Genomic DNA, 26,345 nt, shown 5'->3' on the forward strand with positions numbered 1-26,345 from the left:
TGGACCAGAAAGTGCATAATTTTATAATGTCTGATGAAATACAAATATGGAAAATCTCATCAAGAACCTTCTGGAAGGATTAGGACTCTGATGGAGAACCGACCTTTCTGTTCATCCTGAACCTTACTTTTGGATTTTTTTTTTTTTTCAAAAACTCTGTATAGCTTCACTGGGGGATAAATTTAAAAGTCTTCCATATTTCATTGTAACATCTTGGAAAGCGTCTGAAAATTGGAACCACCACGGTCTCCCGATAGACATAGGATATTTGGTTATTTGAAAAGCCATCGAGACAAGATGGAATATAGTCACAGGCCCAAAGATTGAAATTTCTTGAAACTTGTTGCCTTTTTTCTGGGGAGATCTTCTTGAGTCCCAGGCCCTGGAGAAGAAGAGTAAGAGAAAAATATTCAAGGTTACACAGTTCAGGGAGTTCCCGTCGTGGCACAGCAGAAACGCATCCGACTAGGAACCATGAGGTTGTGGGTTCAATCCCCGGCCTCGCTCAGGCAGTTAAGGATCTGGCATTGCCGTGAGCTGTGGTGTAGGTCGTAGACACAGCTCGGATCCTGCGTTGCATAGGCCGGTGGCTACATCTCCCATTGGACCCCTAGCCGGGGAACCTCCACATGCCGCGGGTGCAGCCCTAAAAAACAAAAACAAAAACAAAACAAACAAACAAAAAACAAGGTTACACAGTTCTGAGGTCTCTAGTAAAACCAGCTCCACAGCATCCTGTGTTTAAAAGCACAGTAGGACCCGGACCAGAGGCATCGTTTACCAACCTGTTGTAAGCTCTAAATTGACCCTCACAACATCCTGGTTCTTGCAGCTTGCAAGAGGGGACTGGACTTTTTAGAGACACAGAGGGAAGAACCAGAGAGAGACCCCCCAGCCTGGGCTCCCAGGGACCCCCTGTACGTCTTTGGCACCCAGGAATCTCCTCAGCATAACCATCCCTGGCTGAGTCCCCAGCAATCAGTGGGATGGTTCTGAGTCTGAGAGATCCAGAGTTTCCTCCCCATCCCAGAGGATTCCCAACCAAGCGAGCAGCACCTTTGTGTCTCTGCCCCCAGGCTTTCTCATCAACTTTTGGCACCTTACATGTGAGCCTAAGAATTACTATGTATTCAGGTTTGTACTTCTGACTTGATCATAACCAGGCAAAAACCAAAAAAGAAAACCACATACTTAGATGGAAGCCTAGAAGGAAATAGACACTAGATTACCTAGACTTTGCATTCGTCAAGTGAGACAGTCTTTTCATAGGGGTCAGCTGTCATTCTGACAAGAGTCAGTGTCCTTCAGAGTGGCAGCAGATGGCAGATGCTAATGCAGGTAATTTGAAGAGATTTGATAAAGGCACCATTTACCCACTGGGGAAAGACCCCAAGGTCAATGCAGTGGCTCTGGGTGCAAATGGCTTGAGAAGGAATTTAGTGCATACAGATCAGCCCCCTGGGGGCCAGAGCAGGAAGAAAGAGGAAAAGTGACCCTGGAGGGACCATTGATGCTGGTTCCACTGCTCAAGCACCTTTCTCAAAAAATTACTTGCAGATACTCCGGGGCGGGGCGGGGGGGTGGGGAATGAAAGGGAGAGACAAAACTGAATAGGGGAAAGAGGTACAAGGAAAGTAACAAGTTAAGCTTTTTTTTCTTTCTTTTTTTTTTTTTTTTTGAGAGTTAAGTTTTATTGGGGGCTTTAATCCCAGAGAGAGTATCTCAGGTAGCCCTGAGAAAACTGCTCCCAAGTTAAGCTTTTAATTAAGTCTAAATACTTGCTGGTCATATGACTATGAAATGTAATGAAATTTTAAGTCAGAATTCACAAAAAGAAAGTATGGAAATAAGGGCAGAGAGGGGGAGATTAAGAGAGAACCAATCTGGACCTGAAACTCCAGGATTTCAACTTGACTAGGGAGGTCAAGGCTACTGCTCTGAACTCCAGAGGCATCACTTCACCTTATGCCATGAGAAGGGCACATCCATGAGTTGGGAGAGCCCAAGAACCACTAGGAAGGGAGGTAAGGGAGGTAAATTGCTCTGAAAGACTTGTCTTACTTTGGAGGAAAAGCTGTAGATATTAATTGGGGGGGGGTGCATCCTCATCATACAGAAGTTCCTGGGCCAAGCCACAGCAGTGACAATGCCAGATCCTCAGCCCTCATGCCACCAGGGAACTCCCTAGTTTTTATAGTCCTATAGTGACATAGTGTTAACAATGTAACTGAGCAGGACACTGTGAGGCCTTCCCAGAACTGACCCCTCCATGTCCTCTTCCTGCCTCTTATATGTAGGAAAAACTTTAGCCTCCAAGGCCTTCTCTGAGTTCCAAAGAATAAATTTAATCAGAGAATTGAGGAAAATGCAGAAACAAAGGAAAACAGTCGAGTAAAACAAAATAATAATAATGTAGCCATTAAAGGAAGTCAAAGACCTTTAGTTCCTCAAGGGCTGTACATGATATTCTGAGCCATAGCCTTGAGCTATTTTGCAGATACTAAACTGCCCCCAGATTTAGGAAGAAGTTAACTGCGTGTTGATGACAAGCACAGAGACCCTAGAAGGTTGATGATATTGGAATCCGAAGGTGGGTGATGCTGACTCGTAATGACCTCCTAACCACCAACCAAACAGAAGAATGTCCACAGCTGATCGTGCATCTTGCAACCCTCTTCCTCCCTCTATTTTTCTAAAAATCATGGGAGATTTCGGATCTTTTGAGCATTAGCCACCTGGACTCCTTGTTTGGCACCTGCAATAAAAATACTACCTTTCCTTCATCACAACCTGGTGTCGGTAGATCGGCTTTACTGTTCATGGATGAGCCGACCCACGTTTGTTTCAATAAAAATATATTTCTTAAACAATTATCCTTAAAGGTAACAATAGAAGGCAGAGTGAGCAAATAAATTCAATTGAGCAAAGTCAAGAAAGGAGGAGTTCCTGTCGTGGCGCAGTGGTTAACGAATCTGACTAGGAACCATGAGGTTTCAGGTTCGGTCCCTGCCCTTGCTCAGTGGGTTAAGGACCCGGCGTTGCCGTGAGCTGTGGTATAGGTCGCAGACGCGGCTCGGATCCCGTGTTGCTGTGGTTCTGGTGTAGGCCTGTGGCTACAGCTCGGATTCCACCCCTAGCCTGGGAACCTCCATATGCCGCAGAAGCGGCCCAAGAAATGGCAAAAAAAAAAAAACAGAAAAATAATTAAAAAAAAAAAAAAAAAAAGGAAAGGAAGGGGCGGAAGAAGCCATACAAGCATAAGAAAGAAGAAACAAAATGAACAGAAATAAAACACAAAAAAGTATAATAATGTGAACAGGTTAAATTCTCATGTAAGCAAACTAACTCTTGGATTTTTTTAAAAATCATGCTCCGGAGTTCCCGTCGTGGCGCAGTGGTTAACGAATCCGACTAGGAACCATGAGGTCGCGGGTTCGGTCCCTGCCCTTGCTCAGTGGGTTAACGATCGGGCGTTGCCGTGAGCTGTGGTGTAGGTCGCAGACGCGGCTCGGATCCCGCGTTGCTGTGGCTCTGGCGTAGGCCGGTGGCTACAGCTCCGATTCAACCCCTAGCCTGGGAACCTCCATATGCCGCGGGAGCGGCCCAAGAAATAGCAACAACAGCAACAACAACAACAACAGACAAAAAGACAAAAGACAAAAAAAAAAAAAAAAAAATCATGCTCCATTCTATTTGTAATAAAAAAATCCCCCTGGAGTTGCCTGGTGGCCTAGCAGGTTAAGGATCAGATGGTGTCATTGCTGGGGTGGGGGTTGGATCCCTGAACTGGGAACTTCTGCATGCTGTGGGTGTGGCCAAAACAAAAACAAGCCCCCCCCAGAATGGCTGTAATGTATAAAGACAAAGGAGTAGATTACAACACAAGGGGAAAACGTTATCAAAAGAGATAGTGGCAAAACTAATATCACAATCTAGAATTCACGGTTAGAAGAGGGATAATTCATATACATAAATAATAAATGCCACCAAGAAAATTAAATAGTCATGAATTTTCATTTAGAAAGATATGACATTAAACTATATAAGGCAAAAAAATTTTACAGGCGTTTGTGGCTCAGCAGTAATGAACCCAACTAGTAGCCATGAGGACATGGGTTCCATCCCTGGCCCTGCTCAGTGGGTTAAGGATCCGGAGTTACTGCAATCTGTAGTGTAGGTTGCAGACGTGGCTTGGATCTGGCACTGCTGTGCCTATGGCTATGGCTGGCAGCTACAGCTCAGATTTGACCCCTAGCCTGGGAACTTCCATATGCCACAGATACAGCCCTAAAAAGACCAAAAGAAAAAAAAATTAACTGAAAAAAATTAAAAAGAATAGCAAAGAAAAAATTATTTTAAGGATTATACCAATAAATTTGAAATACATTAGGTAAACTTTAGGCAATCACATGTCACTAAAATCTACTTAAGAAATAGAAAGTTTGAATATATAAACAATCAAGGAAGAAATTGAAAACTTATTCTAAAAAAAATACAAAACCCAAATAGTTTTATGGGCTAATTCTATCTATACTACATTAAACTGAAATCCACACGTTATGTTAACTATTCTAGAAAACAGAGAAAGTTGAAAGCTTCCACTACCTCAACTTCTGTGAGACTAGCCTAACTGGTCAAATGTGCATGGTACAATCCTGTTTATATCATCAACAGTCTATATTCTTGTGTATGTATGTTTGATGCGAATTACAAAAATTCTCAAATTTTACCACCAAACCATTATCAGTGAATCATCAACGTGAGATTGTGAGGATGAAAAATAAGAGCGTAAACTTTATTTCAAATTTTATATAATTCTGTATTATTTAAATTTTTTTTTTTTTTTTTTTTTGGCTTTTTAGGGCTGCACCTGTGGCATATGCTAGTCCCCAGACCAGGGGTCGGACTGGAGCTGCAGCTGCTAGCCTATGCCACAGCCACAGCAACACTGGATCCGAGCCACACCTTCAACCTACACTGCAGCTCACGGCAATACCAGATCCTTAAGCCACTGAGCGATGTCAGGAATCCAACTCACAGAGACCGCGTCAGGTCCCTAACCCTCTGAACCACAATGGGAATTTTAAAGGTTTTATGTGACTTTGATCAGAAAACCCTTTTAAATATTCCATTTAGAAATGGAAGTAAAATGGATATTCTGGTTCTTTAGCTGCAGAAGCAGAACAGACTTTTTAGGTTAAACCTTTTCCATCTAGCCTAGACAGTGTAGCCTCGAGGAAAGGGAAACTTTAGACACATTGTTTAACCTCACTTTCTTTCAGTTTCCTCATCTCTGAATTGGGAATGACAAGAGTAACTGACCAGTAGGATTGCTGTGAGGGTTAAACGAGATAATATGAGAAGCCAGCACAGAGCAAATCTTAATAAAAGGTGAGTATTATTAACATCATCGTCATGGACTTTCAGGTTTGCTAAGGATTCTCGGAGATCACCGGATAGTTTGATGGTTCCTCTGCACTTGTGCTACTGCGCATGCGAAATGCACATCTTCCAAATTGAGAGGCACCAGGAGTGCAAGATACAGGCTGGATGCTAAAGACTTCGCTTGGGGAACGTAAAATATCTTCTTAATAACTTTCAATTGATTACAGGTTGAATTGATCGTTTGGGGATTATTGGATTACATCAAATATGTTAAAATTAATTTCACCAGTTTCTTTTTACCAATGTGGCCATTAGGAAATTTTAAATTACTTAGGCGGCTTGCAATCTGTTTTCATCACATAGTCCTGTGTTAACCACCACTAACAAGTGCTCTCAGACTTTATTTTCTTTAGTGATGGGGAAACACCACCTCCAGAGAAAAGACACCTGCAGTTATTAGGAAGTCCTTCTTTAGATCAGGTAAACGCCATCCCTTCGATGGCTCCTTGTGGGTCCAGGCTCTGCCACCCAGACACACACACACAGCGGATCCCTCCTCTGCATGACAGATGTTCACGAGAAAGCTCACAAATGAGACAGTGTGTGGGAAAACACTTGAGAAGCATGAAATTCACAAAGACCTAAGCAGAGGGATGGCTGGGCAGATTTTGAAAGCTGCCTGGGGAGGGGGAAAAGAAATGATGTTGCCGTGAGCTATGGTGTAAGTTGCAGATGTGGCTCGGATCTGGCATTGCTATGGCTGTGGCAGCTGTAGCTCCGATTAGACCCCTAGCCCGGGAACCTCCAAATGCCATGGGTGTGGCGCTAAAAAGCAAAAAAAAAAAAAAAAAAAAAAAGAAAGAAAGAAAAAGAAAACTGCCTGGGACTTCTAGAACTTCATGCGTTTTGGTTTTTTCCTGGTAATTTGTTACAAGGCTTGAATTTTGACCTTGTTGCAATTCTGAGGTCAGTCCTTTATCTTCAACACGTCTCAGAAAATCATGAGCCCTGATGTTGCTCCTCGTTTGATTAGAACGTGGAGAGATGTAACTTGGTCCCCATGCTGTACAGTGGGGGGAAAAAAAAAAACATAGAAATACTCACAGAGTCAAGGTAGAACCCAGAGTCCTGAAAGCTGTACCGATTGTCATGTACAGAGAAAGGAAAGTTGTTATTCACAGCTTGCTGGAAAAAAGCAAGGAGGGAAGAGATAAAAGGCACACGTCAGAACCCCAGTATGCTTCCCAAATCCGCCTACAGTGGTGTGAAAGGAGTCAAGACAGAGGAGACAAGGTGACATCTAAGTAGGAATTAAACTCATCAATAGTGATGGAGGAAACAGCACAGAGGTGAGGTCACAGTGTGTACATCAGCTCTAGGCTTTGAAGAGCAACCTTGGAGTTCCCTGGTGGCTCAGTGGGTTAAGGATCTGGTGTCATCACTGCTGTAGCTCTGATTACTGCCATGGTGTGGGTTTAATCCTTGGCCGGGGAACTTCCAAATGCTGCGGGCGTGACCAGAGTTAAAAGAAACTGAACCTTATTGCCAACTTGCTAAAAATTATAAAGATTCTCCTTAAAACACCTTATTGGGAGGCAAGGAAAGTTGATGGATGGGCATGGAAGCCAGTTTTGAAGCCATCTTCTTCAACTGGCCAATAAAGGACCCTAGACTGGAGCCCTGGCCCAGGGTGGCTGAGTGTGACGTCAGCCCCTGCTTCCCTTCTGGCCACTTCATGCCCTTAAAGCTGCTCGTGAACTCGCCAGGAGGATACACCAGCATGTTGACAACTCTGTTCACGGAGGAGCCTGACTTTATCATCTGGACCAGGAGGCAGTTCCTTCTAGAGAGTGTTAGAAATAATATAGCGACCAGTGTATGGGGTGATGACACCAGCAGAATGTGGGGACCCAGGGAGGAGAAGTGAGCAGTTCCTCCAAGGAAGAGTTGTCTGGCCAAAGTGCCAGCCGAACCATGCCCTCAGAGACCCCGGGGGCATATGCAGCCCACGCGCTGGACTCACTTTCTCCCGGAGTTTGTAGATGGGCGGCAGCTTCGCCTCCACTCGCCGCCGTAAACGTGGGCTATGGGGCTCCTTTAACATCGTGCTTGTGATGGATTCTGGTGTCTTTTGCATGAGTCCAATGTGAGGAAACTAGAAAAACAGCACACGCCTTGATTAAAACCAGACCCATCTGACTCTCCAAGCCAAGTATCAGGGCTTCCTCCGTAAAGCGATTAAAATGCAATTTGGGTGCTTCTGGCATGCGATGGCAAATGGCATCGTTTCTATAATTTTCAAGCATTCTGTCCAAGACAAGAAATACCGTCAGAGCCTGAGGCTCCCACTGCCAGTTGTTTCGAGTTACAGGGGCCACCCTGCTGCTTGGAGCCTGGAAGTGTTTCTGCAGCCTGGTGAGGAGGGTGTGGTCCATGAGAGGGACCGGATGTTCTCCCAGGGGAGAGAACTGTGTTACTTGAGCTCTTCCTTCTGGTCAGAGAGCTCCCCACGCTTGGGGACACACGGCAGCCCAAGTTCACAGGGGTGAGCCAGCCTCCTGCAGGAATGGGGTGGACCTTAGGACCCCGGGAAGGTGGGGAGAGAAGGGTGGTGTTGAGTCTCCACCGAGAAGGTACAGTGTGTGACCAAGCAGGACCCAGGGGACCTTCCCAGAGGGAATCCCGACTCATGTGCCTGCCTTTTTATCTACAGAAAATCTTTGGTCAAAGGATCAATTTAATCAGAAAGTGAGAAAATACAGAGAAGAAGGAAAACAGTCAAGCAAGACAGAATAATAACAGTTTAGCCATTCGACCAAGTCAAGGACCTTGAGTTCTTCCTCAAGGACTAGAGAGAATATTCTGAGCCTTGTCCTTGTAGCTGTGTTGCAGGTGCCGAAGCCCCGGAGGTGCAAGAAGTCAACTGTGTGCCGCCCACAAGCACGCAGACCCCAGACCACTTGGAAGAAGGGTGAAGTTGCTGACTCCCGATGACCTCCCCACCTGCCCATCAGGAAAGTGGCCATGAGCTGACCACACCCTGCTCCTCGAACACTGTAAGATGCCTCGGTGTCCCTCCAAGGGGGGCACAGTCCTTGAGACACTAGCCTGCTGTGTTCCTTCCTTGCCTGGCAATGAACGCTGCTTTTTCTGTTTCCTGCAACTCTGTCTCCACGTTTCTATTTGGCATCAGCGTACAGAGGCAGCTGAGATTTCAGCAACAAATGGGTGGGAAGATTATTCCGGAGGCTGGGTGGGGAGTAGGGGGAAGGCTTTAGTATCCTCTCCAATGCACAGAAGGGAAGGAAAGAGCACTGGGCTGAGGGAGTGGTCCCCACGAAGGCCTGGCTCCCCCGCAGGGAACTCCAGCCATGGGATGGCTTCTCAGAATTGGCCTAAGCTGGAGTGAGAGGACTGGGCCTTTCTGTGCCCTGGTCACTTGGTCAGTGGGTGTGTGCTGCCCTAGGAAGAGGGATGACTTTGAGGAGGCACCTCTCCTCAGCCAAGGAATGCCTGGGGGGGGGCGGCGCGGGGCTCCTGGGCCACACTCTTGACAGCTGGGGGAAGGGGAAGATTCCCAAAGCTGGATGCGGGTGGTGCTTGATGGCCATGTAATGCACCCCAGGTTTATATAAAGAGCACCACTTAAAATCCACCCCAATGGGAGTTCCCTTTGTGGCACAGAGGTGACGAACCTGATTAGCATCCATGAGGACACAGGTTCGATCCCTGGCCTCGCTCAGTGGGTCGGGATCCGGCGTTGCCGTGAGCTGTGGTGTAGCAGCTCTGAGCTCTGAGTTGGTCCCTAGCCTGGGAACTTCCATATACTGCCCATACAGCTGTAAAAAGCAAAAAAAAAAAAAAAGAAAAAAAAGAAAACAAAAGCCACCCCAACAAAGTGGCCTTTGAGGCAGGGATCTTCAGAAGAGGACTATGAATGGAAACTAAAATACAAAGAGAAGGCAGATCCCAAGTCTCCACGAGATTTCCTGCAAAGGGAGGAAGCAGAATGCGGCAGTGGGCAGGCAGCAGATTCAGAGGCCCTGAGTCCAGTCCCAGCTTTCTCTCCCCTATGAGGTGAGCCTTCCACAAGAGACCTAAATTTTCCAGGCCCCAGTTTCTTTATCTGTAAAATGGGAATAACAATACCTGCTTGAAAGGGTAGATGTGATTGATGAAGAGAGAGAATATGCATGTACCCAGAGAGTATTCAACAGCCGTTGGCAGGTTCTGTTTTTGCTCACAGCTGTCCCCTCCCTTGAGCCCAAACCTGCCGTCATCACCCCAGGCCAGTCCTCCTCCTTTTGGGGGGATTATAATGATATCGGCTAATTTGGCGGTTCTCTTCCATTTCTTCTCAAGTTAGGAGACCCCTGTGTATCCGGGTGGCTTTCGTTTAATCTCTGCACAAGAGTGTGTTTAGGATGCTCTGTAAGCCAAAAGGTGGAAAGAGTATGTCATGGATGAAGGGTCCTTGGTGGGGCCGTGCTGGCAGAGAAAATGAGAAGCAACGGGCTAGAATGACGCACAGCAGTGGAGGGATCTTTGCAACGCAGCGCTGAGTGGAAAGAAGAAACAGAAGGAGATCTGTAACCCCAAACCATGTATGTAAATAAATAATCCGCGCACACAAAACAACAATACATAATTTACAAAACACATCCAAACAAAAGAACTCCCATTAAACACTGTGTGAATGCCTGCCGGGGGCGGGGGTGGGGGGGCAGCGTAGCCACAGTTTGAAGGGTGATCAAACAACCACACAAAACCACATGCCATCATGTGTTCAGGCTCTTCGAAGGATGAGCAGAAACCTGGCAACAGGGTCACCTGGGAAGAGGGCACGGGGAAGAGGCAGACTTTTTGGCCATCATTTAAATGTTTTTTTAACAAAGTGTATCTGTTCCTTTGTCTTGTTTTCCACAATGAAAAGAGTTGTATTTGTTTCTGATTGGAGTTGTAACACATACCCCGTGGTTTTAAAACATTCAAACCATATAAGGATCCGGTTTGGATCCCGTTGCTGTGGCTCTGGTGTAGGCCAGTGGCTACAGCTCTGATTAGACCCCTAGCCTGGGAACCACCATATGCCAGCAAGTGCGGCTCAAGAAAAGGCAAAAAGACAAAAAAAAAAAAAAAAAAAAAAAAAAAGTTCAAACCATAGAGAAAAACATAAGGAAGGAAGTAAAATTCCCCTGAAATCCCACCACTCTTTCCCCTTAACTCTGCAGTGGCCGTCCTCCCCATTCGTCCCTTTGCAACTGTACAGCCATATAAAAGATTAATTTTGCATCCATAGGATCATATTAGAAAGGCGATTTTGAAAAATTATGAACACCTTGTTTTTAACTTAAAAGTAACTTTCAGTTTCTTTCTCCTTCCCCTTCTTGTGACTCCCACTGCCACCCCAGACGGCAACTGAGCTCTCATTTTTACAAACACCTGTACCTGCAGAGGTGTCTTACACTGCTTTACAAAAATTGGACCGTTTGATACCTACCCTTTTGCATCTCGATTTTCTCACTTAGCAATATATCCTAGAAATTCTTCAAAGTTAAGCGACGATACATTTCTTTTTTCCTTTCCTTTTTTTTTTTTTTCCCCTCGCTTTTTAGAGTCGCACCCGCAGCATACAGAAGTTCCCAGGCTAGGGGTCGAATCGGAGCTGCAGCTGCCAGCCTACACCACAGCCACAGCAACGCGGGATACCAGACGTACACCACAGCTCACTGTAATACTGGATCCTTAACCCACTGAGTGAGGCCAAGGATCAAACCCGTATCCTCATGGATCCTAGTCAGGTTGGTTACTGCTGAGCCACGACGGGAGCTCCAAGCTATACATTTCTAAATCATCCTGTATTATATTTTTTAATGTTTTTAAACCATTTTTAAGTAAAAAAAAAATTTTTTAAGAGAATGGGGTTTTAGTCGTTGGATCAGCTTTGTTTTGGAAGTGAATGCTTTCCAGAACTTTTATTTATGACTTTGACTATACCTAGACTTGATGTTATTTTTATGGCTCTTTGCCAATCCCTTATTTTATTTTATTTTTATTTTATTTTATTTTTTGGCCACGCCCACAGCATGCAGAAGTTCCCCTGCCAGGGATCGAACCGGAGCCACAGGAGAGACAATACAGGATCCATCCATAAGCACGAGGCTACCAAGGAACTCCTTACATAAATTTAAATAATATAAAGGGCCTCCAGCCTCAGAACCTTTCCCTGTTCCTTCCTTCCATCTGACTTTCCAAGCTCTGGAAAATCCAACTGGGGTTGGGGAGCTCTTCTCCCAAACCTTGGGAAGAATCTCCCACCAACGACATGACACTGACTTGAGTTCATTTGTATTCTGCAAGTCTGTGGACTAAATCACTGTAAAAAAAAAAATGGCTCTAGCATTTTAATTTCACTCTTTTAAAATATATATTTAATGGCTATAACATGATAGCTGTGAAATAAACCCTTCTGTTAGATATTGTAACCGTGAAATATAGCTTTTGAACCAGTTGGCAGTGAAATTTTTGCTGCATTCAATCACTCAATGACTGAAATGTTAAGCAGGAAGGTGAAAGTGTGTGCAGAAAGCTTTTCCTACCCGGCAGCAACCAGATTACCACCAGCAAGGTCAACTGCAAAATGACTGGTACCTCGAATGTGGCAATTACTGTCTCCCGAATGAGCTGCTGCTGGTGCAAAGCCAACAATTTCTTTAATTTCCCCAACTCATCTACGAGTTACTTTGGGACATTTCATGTCAGCACTATTCTTTTTTTTTTTTTTTTTTTTTAGTCTTTTTGCCTTTTCTAGGGCTGCTACCGTGGCATATGGAGATTCCCAGGCTAGGGGTCTAATCGGAGCCACAGCTGCTAGCTTACGCCAGAGCCACAGCAATACGGGATCTGAGCCGTGTCTGCAACCTACACCACAGCTCACGGCAACGCCGGATCCTTAACCCACTGAGCAAGGCCAGGGATCGAACCTGTAACCTCATGGTTCCTAGTCAGATTCGTTAACCACTGCGCCACGACGGGAACTCCCACACTATTCTTTTTATGCTCTTAGGTGCTGGCAGCAGGAAGGAGCCACACCAAAGGCTTGAGTCAGACTTTGGGGAGACAAAGCTTCTTCACCTGAACAGAGCCCTGGTACAGCCTTGGGATCCCAAAAGGGATGAAGCATTCTTTCTCAATTTCTCCCTCAGAATGCTGACTTTGGGGTGGCAATGTGGCTAGTTAAAAAATACCTCCCCCGCAAAAGAAAAAAAAGTTAGAGTTCCAGTTGTGGCTCAGTGGGTTAAGAACCAGACATAGGGTCGTGAGGATGCAGGTTCAATCCCTGGCCTCGCTCAGTGGGATAAACATCACTCTGAGTTGCAGAGTAGATTGCACATGTGGCTCAGATCCAGCGTTGCTGAGGCTGTGGCATAGGCTCCAGCTGCAGCTCCAACTCGACCCCTAACCTGGGAACTTCCATATGCTGCAGGTGCGGCCCTAAAAAAAAAAAAAAGGAAAAAGAAAAAGAAAAAAAATTTTTTTAAATACCTCCCCAAACTCCTTTGGCGCTCACCTGGCCACGTGACCCATTGAGATGACCACCGAAGTCTGTGGGTGGGGCGCCGGGAAAGCCATTGTTTCCCCAGAAGAAGGAGCAGATGTGGCGGACAGGTGCCTCCCATCTTTTTGTCCTTTGACCTTCCCCTCATGCACCTGCCTAAGTTGAGCCCCACAGTAAGGATGACAGGACAGAAGGCTGAAAAGAACCTGGACCTGAGGACACCCTCAGGCACCTGTACCAGTCCTGAACGGCCTCCTCTTGGACTGACGGCAACTTGAGAAACAGACCCCCGTCTGCTTAAGACACCGTGGTCAGCTTCTGACAATATTCAGTTAAATGCAATCCTAGCTGATATTGTAAGTGAGAAAAAGAGGCAAAGCTGGGATTTCCCACCATGGTGCAGCATAAACAAATCCGACAAGGAACCATGAGGTTGCCGGTTTGATCCCTGGCCTTGATCAGTGGGCTGAGGATCCAGCATTGCCATAAGCTGTGGTGTAGGTCGCAGATGCGGCTTGGATCCTGTGTTGCTGTGGTATAGGCGTAGGCGGCAGCTGTAGCTTCAGTTCAACCCCTAGCCTGAAAATCTCCATATGCCATGGATGCAGCCCTAAAAAGCAAAAAAAAAAAAAAAAAAGGCAAAGCTACTTAATCTGAGAAGCTTGCTTTGTCTCTTCCTGACAGATTAGTATTGTGGAGTTTACACTACTTCCCATTTTACTTTGGCTGCCAGGAAACTCAAATTTGATGTCCAAATAGCTACTGTACAGGCTGAATGGCCTGTGTATAGCTATGTTATATATTTCTCAGTCTCGGACGCTTATTCTAAAGTATATTTAAACTGGTTCTGAATTTTTATTTTTCTATACTTACTCGTTTATTGTGAATATTTTCCATACATTACTTTAAATCTTTACGGAATGGAGCAGGGTATACAAGAAAGAACATATGTATAAATACATGTCCTTTGGAATCTGCGGGGGATTCATTCCAGGCCCGCACCCCACCCTGCGGGGAGAAAAATCTGCAGACACTCAAGTCCCTTCCTTGCCTTTCTCTGCCTGCAAGCTTTGTAAAGCAGACACACATACACATATGCGAACATTACATATGTACATATATTATGTATCATCTATACAACAGCAAGTATTGAGCGGTTACTGTGTTTCCCCGTATTATACTCAGCACATCTGCATGAATTATCTCATTAATCCCCACCATGGCCCTCTAACCTTGGCACACTGTGTTCCGTTTAACAGGTGAACAGACTGAGATTTAGAAAGACTAAGCTGCTTAGCCAAGGTCAGGTCCAGGTGGGTACAGTCATGTTTTTAAACCCTTAGGCCCCAATTTTCCACTTTTCTTCTTCTTTTTTTTTTTTTTTTTTTTTTTTTTTTTTCGTCTTTTTAGGGCTGCACACGTGGCCTATGGAAGTTCCCAGGTTAGAGCTGTAGCCGCCGTCCTACACCACAGCCACAGCAACTCAGGATCCAAGCTGCGTCTGCAACCTATACCACAGCTCACAGTTCAATGGGAAAGCCGGATTCTTAACCCTCTGAGCGAGGCCAGGCATCGAACCCCTGTCCTTATGGATACCAGTCAAATTCATTAACTGCTGAGCCACGATGGGAACTCCTCTTTTTTCCTTTTTTTTTTTTTTGTCTTTTGTCTTTTTGTTGTTGTTGTTGTTGCTATTTCTTTGGGCCGCTCCTGCGGCATATGGAGGTTCCCAGGCTAGGGGTTGAATCAGAGCTGTAGCCACCGGCCTACGCCAGAGCCACAGCAACGTGGGATCTGAGCCGCGTCTGCAACCTACACCACAGCTCACGGCAACGCCGGATCGTTAACCCACTGAGCAAGGGCAGGGACCGAACCCGCAACCTCATGGTTCCTAGACGGATTCGTTAACCACTGCGCCACGACGGGAACTCCTTTTTTTTTTTTCTCTTTTTTCCTTTTAAACAAACAAACAAAAAGTATTTTTCTATATATTACTCCCTTAAAAGAGGTTGCTGTAAAGTTCTCTCTGATATAACTAGTGGGGAGGTGGCGGGGGAGGGGGGGGACCAAGATGCCAGCCCGGAGGAGGCGACAACACAGGCAGTAGAATAAATTATACAGATGTCAGAAGGTAGATATTATGGAAAAGAGGAAGAGTAGAGCAGGGAAAAAGGGGAAACTATCAGCTGAAGCGCCGTGGGCGGACCAGGCATTTAAAGGCCAAGGTCAAGGCGGGGCTCGGCCAGCACTACAAAAGGGCTCTTTGAGGAGCCCCGAGGCAGACAAAATTACAATGATTATTATTAAAAGAAGAGAGAGAGAGAAAGAGTGGCGCACACAGCAATTCCTACCCAGTGGACATTCGCAAGGTGCCAGTGTGCTGAGTATTTTATACACATATTTATTTCATTTAATCTTCCCAAGAACACTGTGAGATGCCCATTTCACAGAGGAAGGAACTGAGGCTGGGTGAAGGGAAGTGTCAGATTATGGTAAGCAGCAGAAGCAGGATCTGAACTCGGTTCTGTGCCCTGCCCACACCCACGTGGCCTGAGAGAGGCCAGAGAGGGAACATCTTTCTTACCCATAGTCCCTCCTTGTCTGAAGGTGGGTTGAAGCATCTCCCTTTGGCCATTTTCTGCAGGAAGCTGAAGGGGGCTGAGGCTGGCTCTCTTATCTCTCCATTGTCACAGAAGCGCTACCCTGAGGTCTGGGAGTGGTCCCTGTTGTCATAGAATCAGAGCCACTCATCACAATGGGGGGGAGCGTGGGTCTTCCAAGGCCCCGAGGGCTCCTGCCGCTGGTTCTTGCAGTGGCCACTCCCCAGTGTATGAGCCACCAGGTCCCAGGTGAGGAAGCCCATCAACAGCTCAGACAGGTGCCGGCAAGACAGTCCTGGGATGATGGCACATATTCATACCCTCTAAAATTCTTGAACCGATGATTGATTTTTTTTTTTTTTTTTTTTTTTTTTTTTTGTCTTTTTGCCATTTCTTGGGCCACTCCCGCGGCATATGGAGGTTCCCAGGCTAGGGGTCGAATTGGAGCTGAGGCCGCCAGCCTAAACCACAGCCACAGCAACACGGGATCCGAGTTGCGTCTGCAACCTACACCATAGCTCATGGCAACACCGGATCCTTAACCCACTGAGCAAGGGCAGGGACCGAACCCGCAACCTCATGGTTCCTAGTTGGATTCGTTAACCACTGAGCCACGACGGGAACTCCTTGAACTGATGATTTTTGAGTTGACTATGCTCATGGTAACCACCTATCCAACCTCTTAATTTTCTGAGAAGTGAGTTGAATCTGCCCTGTCTACACCTGGGCCTTACCCTGAGCCAGGGCCCAGATCTCCCTCCGTGTCCCAGCTCAGACTCACCCTCTACACCCTTACCTAGCCACACACCACTGAGGCCCCAAAGAAGCAATGATCACAAGCAATTATTAAATGCCAGGTGCTATGCTCAGCACTGGCATGTGTTTCTATTTTTTCTCCGTGACAACTTTTGGTGTTTAAAAATGAGGAGATGGGGCCAGGTACCCAGCGGAGGAGGCTCCAGAGTGGGGCGGAGGGGACAGAGCTACAGAGCTCATGAGCCTTTTTCTCAAGGCCACCTGGCCTCCCCTAAGCTGGGGGGTGGGGGTGGGGATGTCTCCTGAAAGCTGGCCGCCTTCTCCAGGCCTCGGCATTCAAGGCTTGCCTCCTTCTACTCAATAATGCGATTTCTTCTCTTTGGCCTTTTCTCTTTAGGGCCACACCTGTGGCATATGGAAGTTCCTGGGCTAGGGGTCAAATCTGAGCCACATCTGCGACCTACATGGCAGCTTGTGGCAACACCAGATTCTTAACCCACTGAGCAAGACCGCAGATGGAACCTGCATTCTCATGGATGCCATGTCAGGTTCTTAACCCACTGAGCCACAATGGGAACTCCAATAATGTGAGTTCTGAATCTCTTTCTTTCTACTTATTATTATTATTATTAGGGCCACGCCTGAGGTATATGGAAGTTCCCGGGCTATAGCTGCTGGCCTACGCTAGAGCCACAGCAACTTGGGATCCACGCTGTGTCTGCGACCTACACCATAGCTCATGGCAACACTGGATCCCTAACCCACTGAGTGAGGCCAGGGATCAAACCCACATTCTCATGCATACCACTTGGGTTCTTTAACTACTGAGCCACGACGAGAAATCCCTCTTTCTCCTTTTCAAATGTGACTTGAGAGTTCCCTTGGCTACTCCTTATGAGAACAGGAGGAAACATCTACAGGAGAATCTGCCCAGCTCTCTTTTGCTAAGAACCTGTGGCCTCATCCTCCTCTTCCCTAACCATCACCTGGGGTGTCCTAACAGGAGTTGTCATGTTAGTGATACAGGACCTCTCCTCCGGCCACACTGATGGCCCAGAGAAGTGGGATCCTGGATGTGATGCCTGAGACGGAATGGTCCTTTTGCAACTACGAGGCCAAAGTCATACAGCGAGGAAGGAGGAGGAAAGATGGTGGCGGCCTCTTTTGGGGCTGGTGAGTCGCTGTGCCCGCTCTGGACAGGCCGCCCTGCCTGCTGCCTGCTGACCTCAGAGATGAGGCTCCCTCCTGCCTCTCACTACCTTGCCAGGCCAAAGCCAGCTGTCCCCATGGCCCCAGAGGTGGCATCTGTGTTCCAGACAGCCAGGGAGAGAAAACAATATTGTCCCAATCCCACCTTCTTCGTTCATGGCACGCTCTTGTCATTGGCTCAGCTGCTTCCTTCCAAGGAAGGTTCCTTGCTGCTGCTATGCAGCACTTCATCTCGTGAGCCAGAATTTTGTCACATGGTCACACCTCAGTGTAAGGGAGGCTACAAAATAGGCTTTGTCCTGGGGTGGGGCACTGTCCAGTGGAAGTTTCTTTCTTTTCTTTTCCTTTTTTCCTTTTTGTCTTTTTAGGGCCACTCTTGCGGCATATGGAAGTTCCCAGGCTAAGGTTTGAATCAGAGCTGCAGCTGCCAGCCTACACCACAGCCACGTCAGGTTGCAATGCGGGACCCAAGCCGCGTCTGCGACCTACACCACAGCTCGGGGCAATGCCAGATCCTTAACCCACTGAGCAGGGCCAGGGATCGAACACGTGTCCTCATGGATACTAGTCAGGTTCGTTACCGCTAAGCCACAAAGGGAAATCCCAGTGGAAGTTTCTAGCACTGTGAAAGAGACAGACCATCAAGGACAACCAAAGATTCGGCCACCCTGATGGGTATGGAATACACTATCTTTTTTCTTTTTTTTTTTTTTTTTGGCTTTTGTCTTTTTAGGGCCGTACCTGTGGCATGTGGAGGTTCCCAGGCTAGGGGTCGAATCAGAGCTACAGCTGCTGGCCTACATTACAGCCACAGCAACGACGGATCCTTAATCCAGTGAGTAAGGCCAGGGATTGAACCCACAACCTCATGGTTCCTAGTCGGCCCCGGAATGCTCTATCTTTAACCTGAATTTCCCTGAATTCTAGGGAGAAGCAGCAGAAGAGGATTTGCTGTCTACATCTCAGCACTGCAGTGACGAAGGAGGTAGGCCCTGTAAAAGTGCTTTGTAAACTGTCAGGTATTTGGAAAAATAAGGATGGACACCCAGGGAGAGCCTTCGATGGTTACTAAATACTTGCATAGTCATTGTTGGATACGACTTTCACAGCAAACCCAAGAGTGTGCTGGTTACTTTCCTTACATATCCCCCCTTCCCCCTCACTCCGATTCTTTCTCCACCCATCCCTACCCTGTGTTGCACACTGGATGCTGCAACGACTGCATCACCTGTTCCCTTGCCCTTTGGCTCTGGTTGGATCCATGCACCAGGAAGAACCAAAGACTCGGAAGGGCAGGAAGAGGCAGGTGAAGGCAGCGGTGTGCTTGTTAACAACCAGGCTCTCGGGAACAAATTGTCTGGTTTGTGGCGGTGGTTGCCACTTTCCCTGGTGTAAATACTTCTGCCATCGATCTCAAGCGACTCACATCACCAACCATGGAGTTAGGAAAGGATGTAATAGGGGCTCCAGGGCCCCCCTGGGCCAGCGTGTTGATCTCCAGGCCCTTCCCTCCCAGGCCCCACTGTGGACGGAGATGTGTTTCTCCACCTCCACCCACTGCTCTCCTACAGCTGCAGCTCTTACTGTGAAGAGCTCCTTCTCCCTGTCCCTCTGGCCCAGGGGTGAGCGAGGCTTCCTGCTCTCAACGGTCCCCTGTCAGACACCAAGCCCTGCCCCCATCTCTAGGAGGAGACCCTTCATTAAACTCTCTTGGGTCTCGAAGGGCCATGGGCTCCTGCGTGAACAGACGGCACCTGAGCAGGTATCAGTGGTCATCTCCACCCACAGGGGAGGAAACTGAGTCTCAGAGAGGTGAGGGGACTAACCCACAAGCACACAGCTAACAGGCAGCAGAACCCAAACGAGAATCCAGACGTATTGAGGCGGAGTTCAATGCCAGCATCCTACAGGGTTCATTCTATGGCACTTTCCTGACCCTGTTAAATTATTGGGTAGTGAATTTTCTAGCGTTGCCTTTAATTTCCTTTCTTTAATCCGCATGAAACCGGGCCTGACTACACACCTGTCTCTTAGCCACGATCCCTGCCCCACGGTGAGCAATGGCAGGCCAGGGGTCAAATGACTGCCATCACGGGTCCTCCGGGCCTTTCCCAGTGGATGCTGACCCACATCGAACCTCGCAACGCTGCATAAACAGTGGGAAAGGACGAGTGCAGAATGCGGCTTCTCGAAGACTCCCAAACTGAAAGAAAGGCAGCCAGGAGGGAGGAGCCAGAGCCTGAGACTAAAAACCTCAAAAGGGTGCCATTTCCCGCACAGTATTTCACACACATTCACTGCGTCTCCACCGATGGAGTAGAAAATTCTTTAGACCTGAAATCCCATTTCTAAACATATTTTGCACCTCCTCAGTCTTAGGCTCTGTTAAACAAGGTGTATGATCACTGGTGAAGATGGCTTCCAATTTTCCACTTTTGAATGATGGTTTAAAACCCTAACAAAGTTGTCCAAGAACATCAAAACTGCGTAAAGAAAACCCGGCCAGGAAAAATGAAATTCAATTTTCCTTCAGCTAGGATTTCCTAGCTGCTGATCAGGATGGGGTTGTTCATTGTCGACGCTGTTATTTTCAGAGGTTGGAACTACAGAGCTGAACTTTTTGACTCACCATTTTGAAAACAAGTCCTGTAGCACTTGGGGCACTGAAATCACCGGGGCTGAGAACGGCGGAGGGTCAAGCTTCATCCTGCCTTGGGTCTTTGCATGGGCTGGGCCCTGCTTGGAGTGCAATGGTGCAAAGCAGCCTGTGAAAGGAGGCTGTGGGAGCAAGGGTGAGCCTGTGGGCATGTTCATTCATTCATTCAACAAACATCCCCTTGAACATCCACTGTTTTCAAACAGTGCTAAGACAATCACCAAAATCAGGTTCGGTTTGGTTTGGTTTGGGTTTTGCCCTCCCAAAAGTTCAGGGAACAGAACCCGAGCCACAGCAGCAACCCAAGCTGCTACAGTGACAATGCTAGATCCTTAACCCACTGAGCCACCAGGGAACTCCCCAAATCATGTTTTTATACGTAGGAAATCATGGGTTCACTAACACATCAGATGCCCAGCACCCCAAATCACTGATTAACCAAAAATCATTTTCAGCGAGTTCTCTACAACCTTTATATCTAACCATTCCACCCAACGTATTTTTCTGGCATAACAGCTGTTGTGCACTTTAACTTTTAGATCTTTTACATCTGATGCGTCAAGAACCTTATGAAAAGCAGATGTGTCTACCTCTTCCACGTGTTTTCAGTGCCGTCTGCCATTCCTTGCTTTAATTAACGATTTGCTGTCTTTGGCGGGAGAGAAAGGGGCAGAACCGTGGGTGGCATGCAGGAGTGCTTTCACACATGCATCTGCCATGTGCCCACCTGTGATGCCCTCACAAACTCTCAGACGCTGTGCACACAGCCCTGCCTCAATGCATCACTTTGCCAAACGAAAGCTTCCCCTCCGCCTTCATGTCCACAAATCCTGGACAGCTTAACTTGCCTATGAGGAAAACCGAGCCATCCTCACGTAAAACACTGACCCGCTGAGAAACTCTCAGGCATCTGAAACAGACAACACACTTTCGTTTCACCCTGAAAGGTAAACTATCTGGATTCTTTCTGCAAATGGCAACTGAATTGAGGTGACTCAGTTGCACTTTTTAACTACGGTTTATGATTGGTTTGGAGCGAATGGAAGTTGTGATGGAGGCAGAACCCATTTGCACACCATCTCAGGAAGTGTGCAGGCATCCGTAACGTGAAGCACATTTTTTGTTTTATCCTATGTTGCAAATTATCTGGAAAATTAACTGCCTCTCTCTCCCTTCCACTCTAGAAAACAATTCCTGGATCAAGGTAAATAAGACAAATTGAAAGATGAAAAGGAGAACTTGACCAATTGGAAGTCTGTTCAACTACAAGGTGGAAACTCACAGTAACATGTGTAAAAACCCTTGACTGCCGCCGACATGAGTCAGCCAGGATATGAGACATTGCCCTGATAATGACTGAATGTTGGATAACCTTGCTGCAACATGATGCTACACCCTTTCCAAACTGTGTCTAGAGAAGCTTTCGGTGAATTGAAAACTTGGAGGATTGGGTCACTCAAAGAGCTGCTGCAATCTTTTTTTTCTTTTACTTTTTCTTTTTTTCCCTCTTTTTTGGCCTTCCCACACCTATGGAGTTCCCAGGCTGGGGTCTGAATCCAAGCCAGAGTTGTGACCTACACTGCAGCTAGGGCAACACTGGATCCTTAACCCGCTGTGCCGGGCTCAGGATGGAACCTGCATTCCTGTGGCTGCAGAGACACCGTTGATCCATTGCATCACAGCGAACGCCCTAGGCACTGCTGCAATCTTTGCAAACTGTCCTGGACGCAGTGTCGCGGTCCTCATGGAGCTGGCTCTCTGCTGGGGAGACAGACATCACCATACAAATCACTGGTTATAAGAGTGAAAGGCACGGGCCGCTCAAGACCACATGACCAGAGGGAGCTGAATGAAGCTGGAGGGCGACCAGGGAGGTGAGAAAGAAGTGAAAACTGATGTTAACCAGCCAAGGGGAGAGGGGAGAGTGTGTGTGGCAGGGGATGGAGATGGACAGGCCACCAGAGCTCCGGGTGTTGAGGACAGCAGATGTCAGAGGTGATGGAGGGAAGGGCGGAAGGCAGGCCACTCAGGGCCTCCACGCTGTCCAAGAGTTGTGGACAGGCTTCTTGCCCGCTGTGACCTTGACCAGCCAGCCAATGTTAGGAGCAGGCAGAGACTCGGAGGACAAGCAGCAGCAGCAACAAAACACCAGTTGAAAGCTTCGGCTTTTTGAGGAAAAGAACCTTCGAAATAAGACTCACCCTTAAGATGCAGCAGGCGTGCTGAGTTCATTCTCCGAATCTTGAAAAAGACAGGCGGAAGTCTTGAGTTTGAGTCCCATTTCCACACTGCTTGGGTTTGTAATTCCTATTTTCACGTCTGTGTTTGCATGTTTGTTGAGGTTTATGGGAAGACTTGATGCTATTGTTTTTCACCCCCTGGAAAGACAGCTGCTTTTGTCCCCTCGCAGTTTGAATGGGACAGTCCTCTGAAGACACAGAATAAAAGACAGCAGTAATTACAAGTGTGGTTCCAAACAGAGAGCGCTGGAATGGAAAATGCCAGCCTCCACAATCGTGAAGCAAAACAGCCAAATAAATATGTATTTTTTTCAGCTGCGGAGAAAATGAGCAGTGTCTTGGAACATGATGGAAAGTTCGTCCCTACCCCATGCAGGGAGCCGTGCCGAGGAGGCAGGGTCCCCAACGAAGGAGAGATCTGTAGGCCTTTTGAAATCTCTCTCCTCTTCCTGGGTGCCATAAAACATAACGGAGATTTCATCAACTTGGCAGGAAATGCTGAGCTAATAAAAGAGCCTTGTTACAAAGATAATAAGAAGACAAAGTCACGAATGACAGACGTGGGCTGAATCCTGGCATCAGGCTCCACTCTCTCCAGCTCGCCAGAGATGCGAGGTCCATCAACTCAGTTAATCGTGTGGATGACCACCAGTTTGTCCTTTCCTGCTCTGCTCCTTCTCCACATTCCAGGGTATTTCTGCCCACAGAGGGTACCCCGAAAAGGCAGAGAGGAAACGGACGCAGCAGCCAGTCTTGCAACATGGCCTTCCGCCCAGGGTCTTTTTTTCTCTGCTTCCAAGGTTCTTCCCTCTTTCCTGCTAAGTTGGCTGGGAGGCAGGGAAGCTGCCCACCCCCAAGGTCTCACTGCTCCAGGGATGGTCCCTTGGACCAGCAACCAGAGCATCACTTGGGAGCTGATTCGAAGTACAGCGTCTCAGGCCCCTGCCCAGACCTACCGAATTAGAATCTGCATTGTAACAAGACTGCTGGGAGACCTTGCGCACATGAAGGCTGAGAGGTGCCGCCCCAGGAGTTGCGAGGACCCGGTCTGTGTTGAAGACTTCCTCAGTCTTTCTGTGGACGGATGGTGGATTCTGGGCCTCTGTGGGTCCGTTTGACCTAGTACGTACAGATGGGCCCTGTAGCCTCATCCTGTGATAACCATCACTGTCCTTTTAGACTTTTAAAGATTTGGAAACCAAAGTAGGAGGCTAAAAGAGTTGACATCATTATTGACCAAGGAGGTTTCCCCACCTGCGCTTAAATCCTTTCCAGATGGTTCCACGCCGACCTTCCTGTGCCTGATCTGGAAGGAGAGACGTGGAGAAAGGTTTCCCCTGAGGTCTCCGCACTGTGCTGTTTCCCTGCACAGTTACATGAACACGCGGCAGTGTGGTTGTCCTAATGGTTCATTGAGATGGCTGCCCCATGGACTCCGCTGGGGCGCAGGCAAATGAGAGTAAACCAGATCCACGGTCCTGCCGCGCCACGGTCCAGGGGGTGTGGGAGAAGGACCACATCAGGGCTGTGCGCCTGATTAAGCACTTAGTCAATAGCCCGCTCCCTCTGGACCGAGCGTGATCCATTGCGGGCACGAGATCAAGCTGGGCAGTGAATGTGGGTAACTCATGCAGGAAGAATTCGTTTGAGGAGCGGGTGGGTTGATTGGAATTAGTTATTTCAGAAGCAGTGCTGGAGACCTCGGCAGAGAGAAAGCCCTATCCTTCCTCGAGCGATTCCAAATAGCCTTCTTCACAAAGGGGAGGCGCGGACCACATCCAGCTCGCCGGGCACGCGGGAGTGTGGACCCTTTAGAGGCAGCATCCGAAGGCACAGGTGTGTAGGGTCACCGGGGCGGGCTCAGAGGTTTGGGGACAGACTGTCGCAGGTATGCACACAGCTCTGGGCTGCCTGAGACCTCTAATTGTTTCACAAAGAGATGAGAACTCTGCTTTTTTATCTGACGTCTCAGGACAGCTTATGGAGCACCCTGTCTGGCTGTACAGCACATAATAGCATTGTTAGGGGAAATGTCAGCGGAAGCACTGAAGGGTGGAAAACATGAAATCAAATTTCTCACATGACGACAGCTTGGGTATTTATTGGACTTTGGCTTCCGCCGAATGGAGCCGAGGATTCTTTTCAGGCTGATTCGATCCGACACCGCACAGCGTTTGTCCAGCTGACCCACCCCAGAGTGAAGGCTCTTTAACAAGTCATCTACCCTTTCCCCCTCCCCGAAAGAGGTCTGGAATGGTCTCTTCACAGAGAAATCATTTTCGGAACATCCCCAGCCTCCTAAGACTTCGCCTTGTGTTCTTACATCAGCCTTCTGCCGGGGTGGCTGCATCCGTAAGACATCTTCCTCCACTGGCATAATTAAAAGAGATGCTCTCCCTTCCAACGCTGTGGTACATTTACATTCAAAGTTATTTTGCTCTCTCGTTGCCCTTGCCCTCAAGGAATTGTGGGAATTCAAGTTAATAGGCTTTTAATGGTCCTGTGATAACTATGATTATAAACTGTGCATCGACGTTCAGCTGCATGTCTTGCAAAGACACCGCCATCGCTTTTGATCCTTGGTGGATATTTGGTGTTCAGTGTTCAGACACCACCATTTAAAAAGAAAAAAAAAATTAAAGGCACCTTGTTTGCTTTACAATTGCTTTGATAACAATTGTAAAGCCTTTAAACACACATTTTCCTTTTGATATATTAGCGGTATTCAGAAACACATCCTGTTGCTAAAAATTAAATTTCAAAGTCTACAATTGTATTTCCTGCTTCCCTTCAGAGGGGAAGATGCTGGGTTTATTTAAAACATATGCAACATATTGGACACGTGTGTGCGCACACACCCACACACTCCCATGCACTCACATGTACTTACGCACTGCTTTCAACCTTTCACTGCCAAATATTTAGAAATAAATTTTTACTGTGTGCTCTGAACATATAATTGCTGCTTTGAGGCTAGTTAATGAAAATATACTTTTCTTTGAAACATGTTGGTTCTACTGAACAAGTCTTTCCTTGTGAGTTCATAGATGAATCAATAGTGAGCCTCCTTGAAAAAAAAAAGAGGCATTCTGATCATTGTTGCCAGATGTCTCAAGCAAGCCTGCCAAGCTGGGGCCAGAAACACAGCCTTAAAATAGTAGGCATGGAATTGCATCATCAGCCAATTAGGGCCTTAGAGCAAATTAGCTCTCATTTCCCATTGGCCAGAGCAGCTGTGCCTGGACAGCCTGGGGAAGTACCAGCAGCATCTTCTACTCTGGCCAATGGTTGCTGACATCTGAAAAGGCCACAAAGAACAGTCAGCCCCCAATTAAAAAAAAAAAAAAAAACAACAAACGAAACAGAAAAACCTGCCTTGCTGAAACTCCTCACTTCCCAGGACCCTCCCCACGGCCTCTCTCCGAAGAGCCAGGCGTTGTGTGGACAAGATAAGGCCTGCAGTTTGAACAGTTCCAAATGGCAAAGGCTTCACAAAGCTGGCCTCTAGCAAGAAGGTCTTACTCTCAGAGTGAAAGGTGGGTGATTGCACAACAGACAGCGCAGCGCTGCCCTCTTGAATAACCACGATCTCAAGTCAGAGACTGAAGTTGCCATCAGTTTTAGCAGAGATGTTCCAGTGAGGATCTATGGGAAGCATGAACCCGTAAAGACCAGTGCATCTGGGAGTTCCCGTCGTGGCGCAGTGGTTAACGAATCCGACTAGGAACCATGAGGTTGCGGGTTCGGTCCCTGCCCTTGCTCAGTGGGTTAACGATCCGGCGTTGCCGTGAGCTGTGGTGTAGGTTGCAGACGCGGCTCGGATCCCGCGTTGCTGTGGCTCTGGCATAGGCCGGTGGCTACAGCTCCGATTCAAGCCTACAGCTCCGATTCAAGCCTGGGAACCTCCATATGCCGCGGGAGCGGCCCAAGAAATAGCAACA

The 26,345-nt window shown here is 47.5% G+C and overlaps 1 protein-coding gene across 2 annotated transcripts; it reads right to left on the reverse strand.

The window, feature by feature from the left end:
• Window positions 1-24,819, reverse strand: TEX36 (testis expressed 36). Of its 2 annotated transcripts, none has more exons than XM_084997683.1 (4): window positions 22,366-24,819; window positions 7,409-7,540; window positions 6,490-6,570; window positions 1-382 (listed from the first exon to the last, which is right to left on the reverse strand). In XM_084997683.1, exons 2-4 carry the CDS (start codon window positions 7,520-7,522, stop codon window positions 167-169), a joined length of 411 nt encoding a protein of 136 aa, XP_084853809.1. In that variant the 5' UTR covers window positions 7,523-7,540; window positions 22,366-24,819; the 3' UTR covers window positions 1-166. The 2 variants fall into 2 exon arrangements, with proteins under 2 accessions (XP_084853809.1, XP_084853808.1); XM_084997682.1 differs by lacking the exon at window positions 22,366-24,819 and adding an exon at window positions 15,528-15,659.
• Between the last annotated feature and the right edge of the window lie 1,526 nt (window positions 24,820-26,345).

Source organism: Sus scrofa, chromosome 14 (genome assembly GCF_054392235.1).
Source record: "Sus scrofa isolate SSC_HxYL_T2T_F1_AM1 chromosome 14, Sscrofa_HxYL_maternal_Yorkshire_Landrace_v2.0, whole genome shotgun sequence".
Classification (NCBI taxonomy): Eukaryota; Metazoa; Chordata; class Mammalia; order Artiodactyla; family Suidae; genus Sus; species Sus scrofa.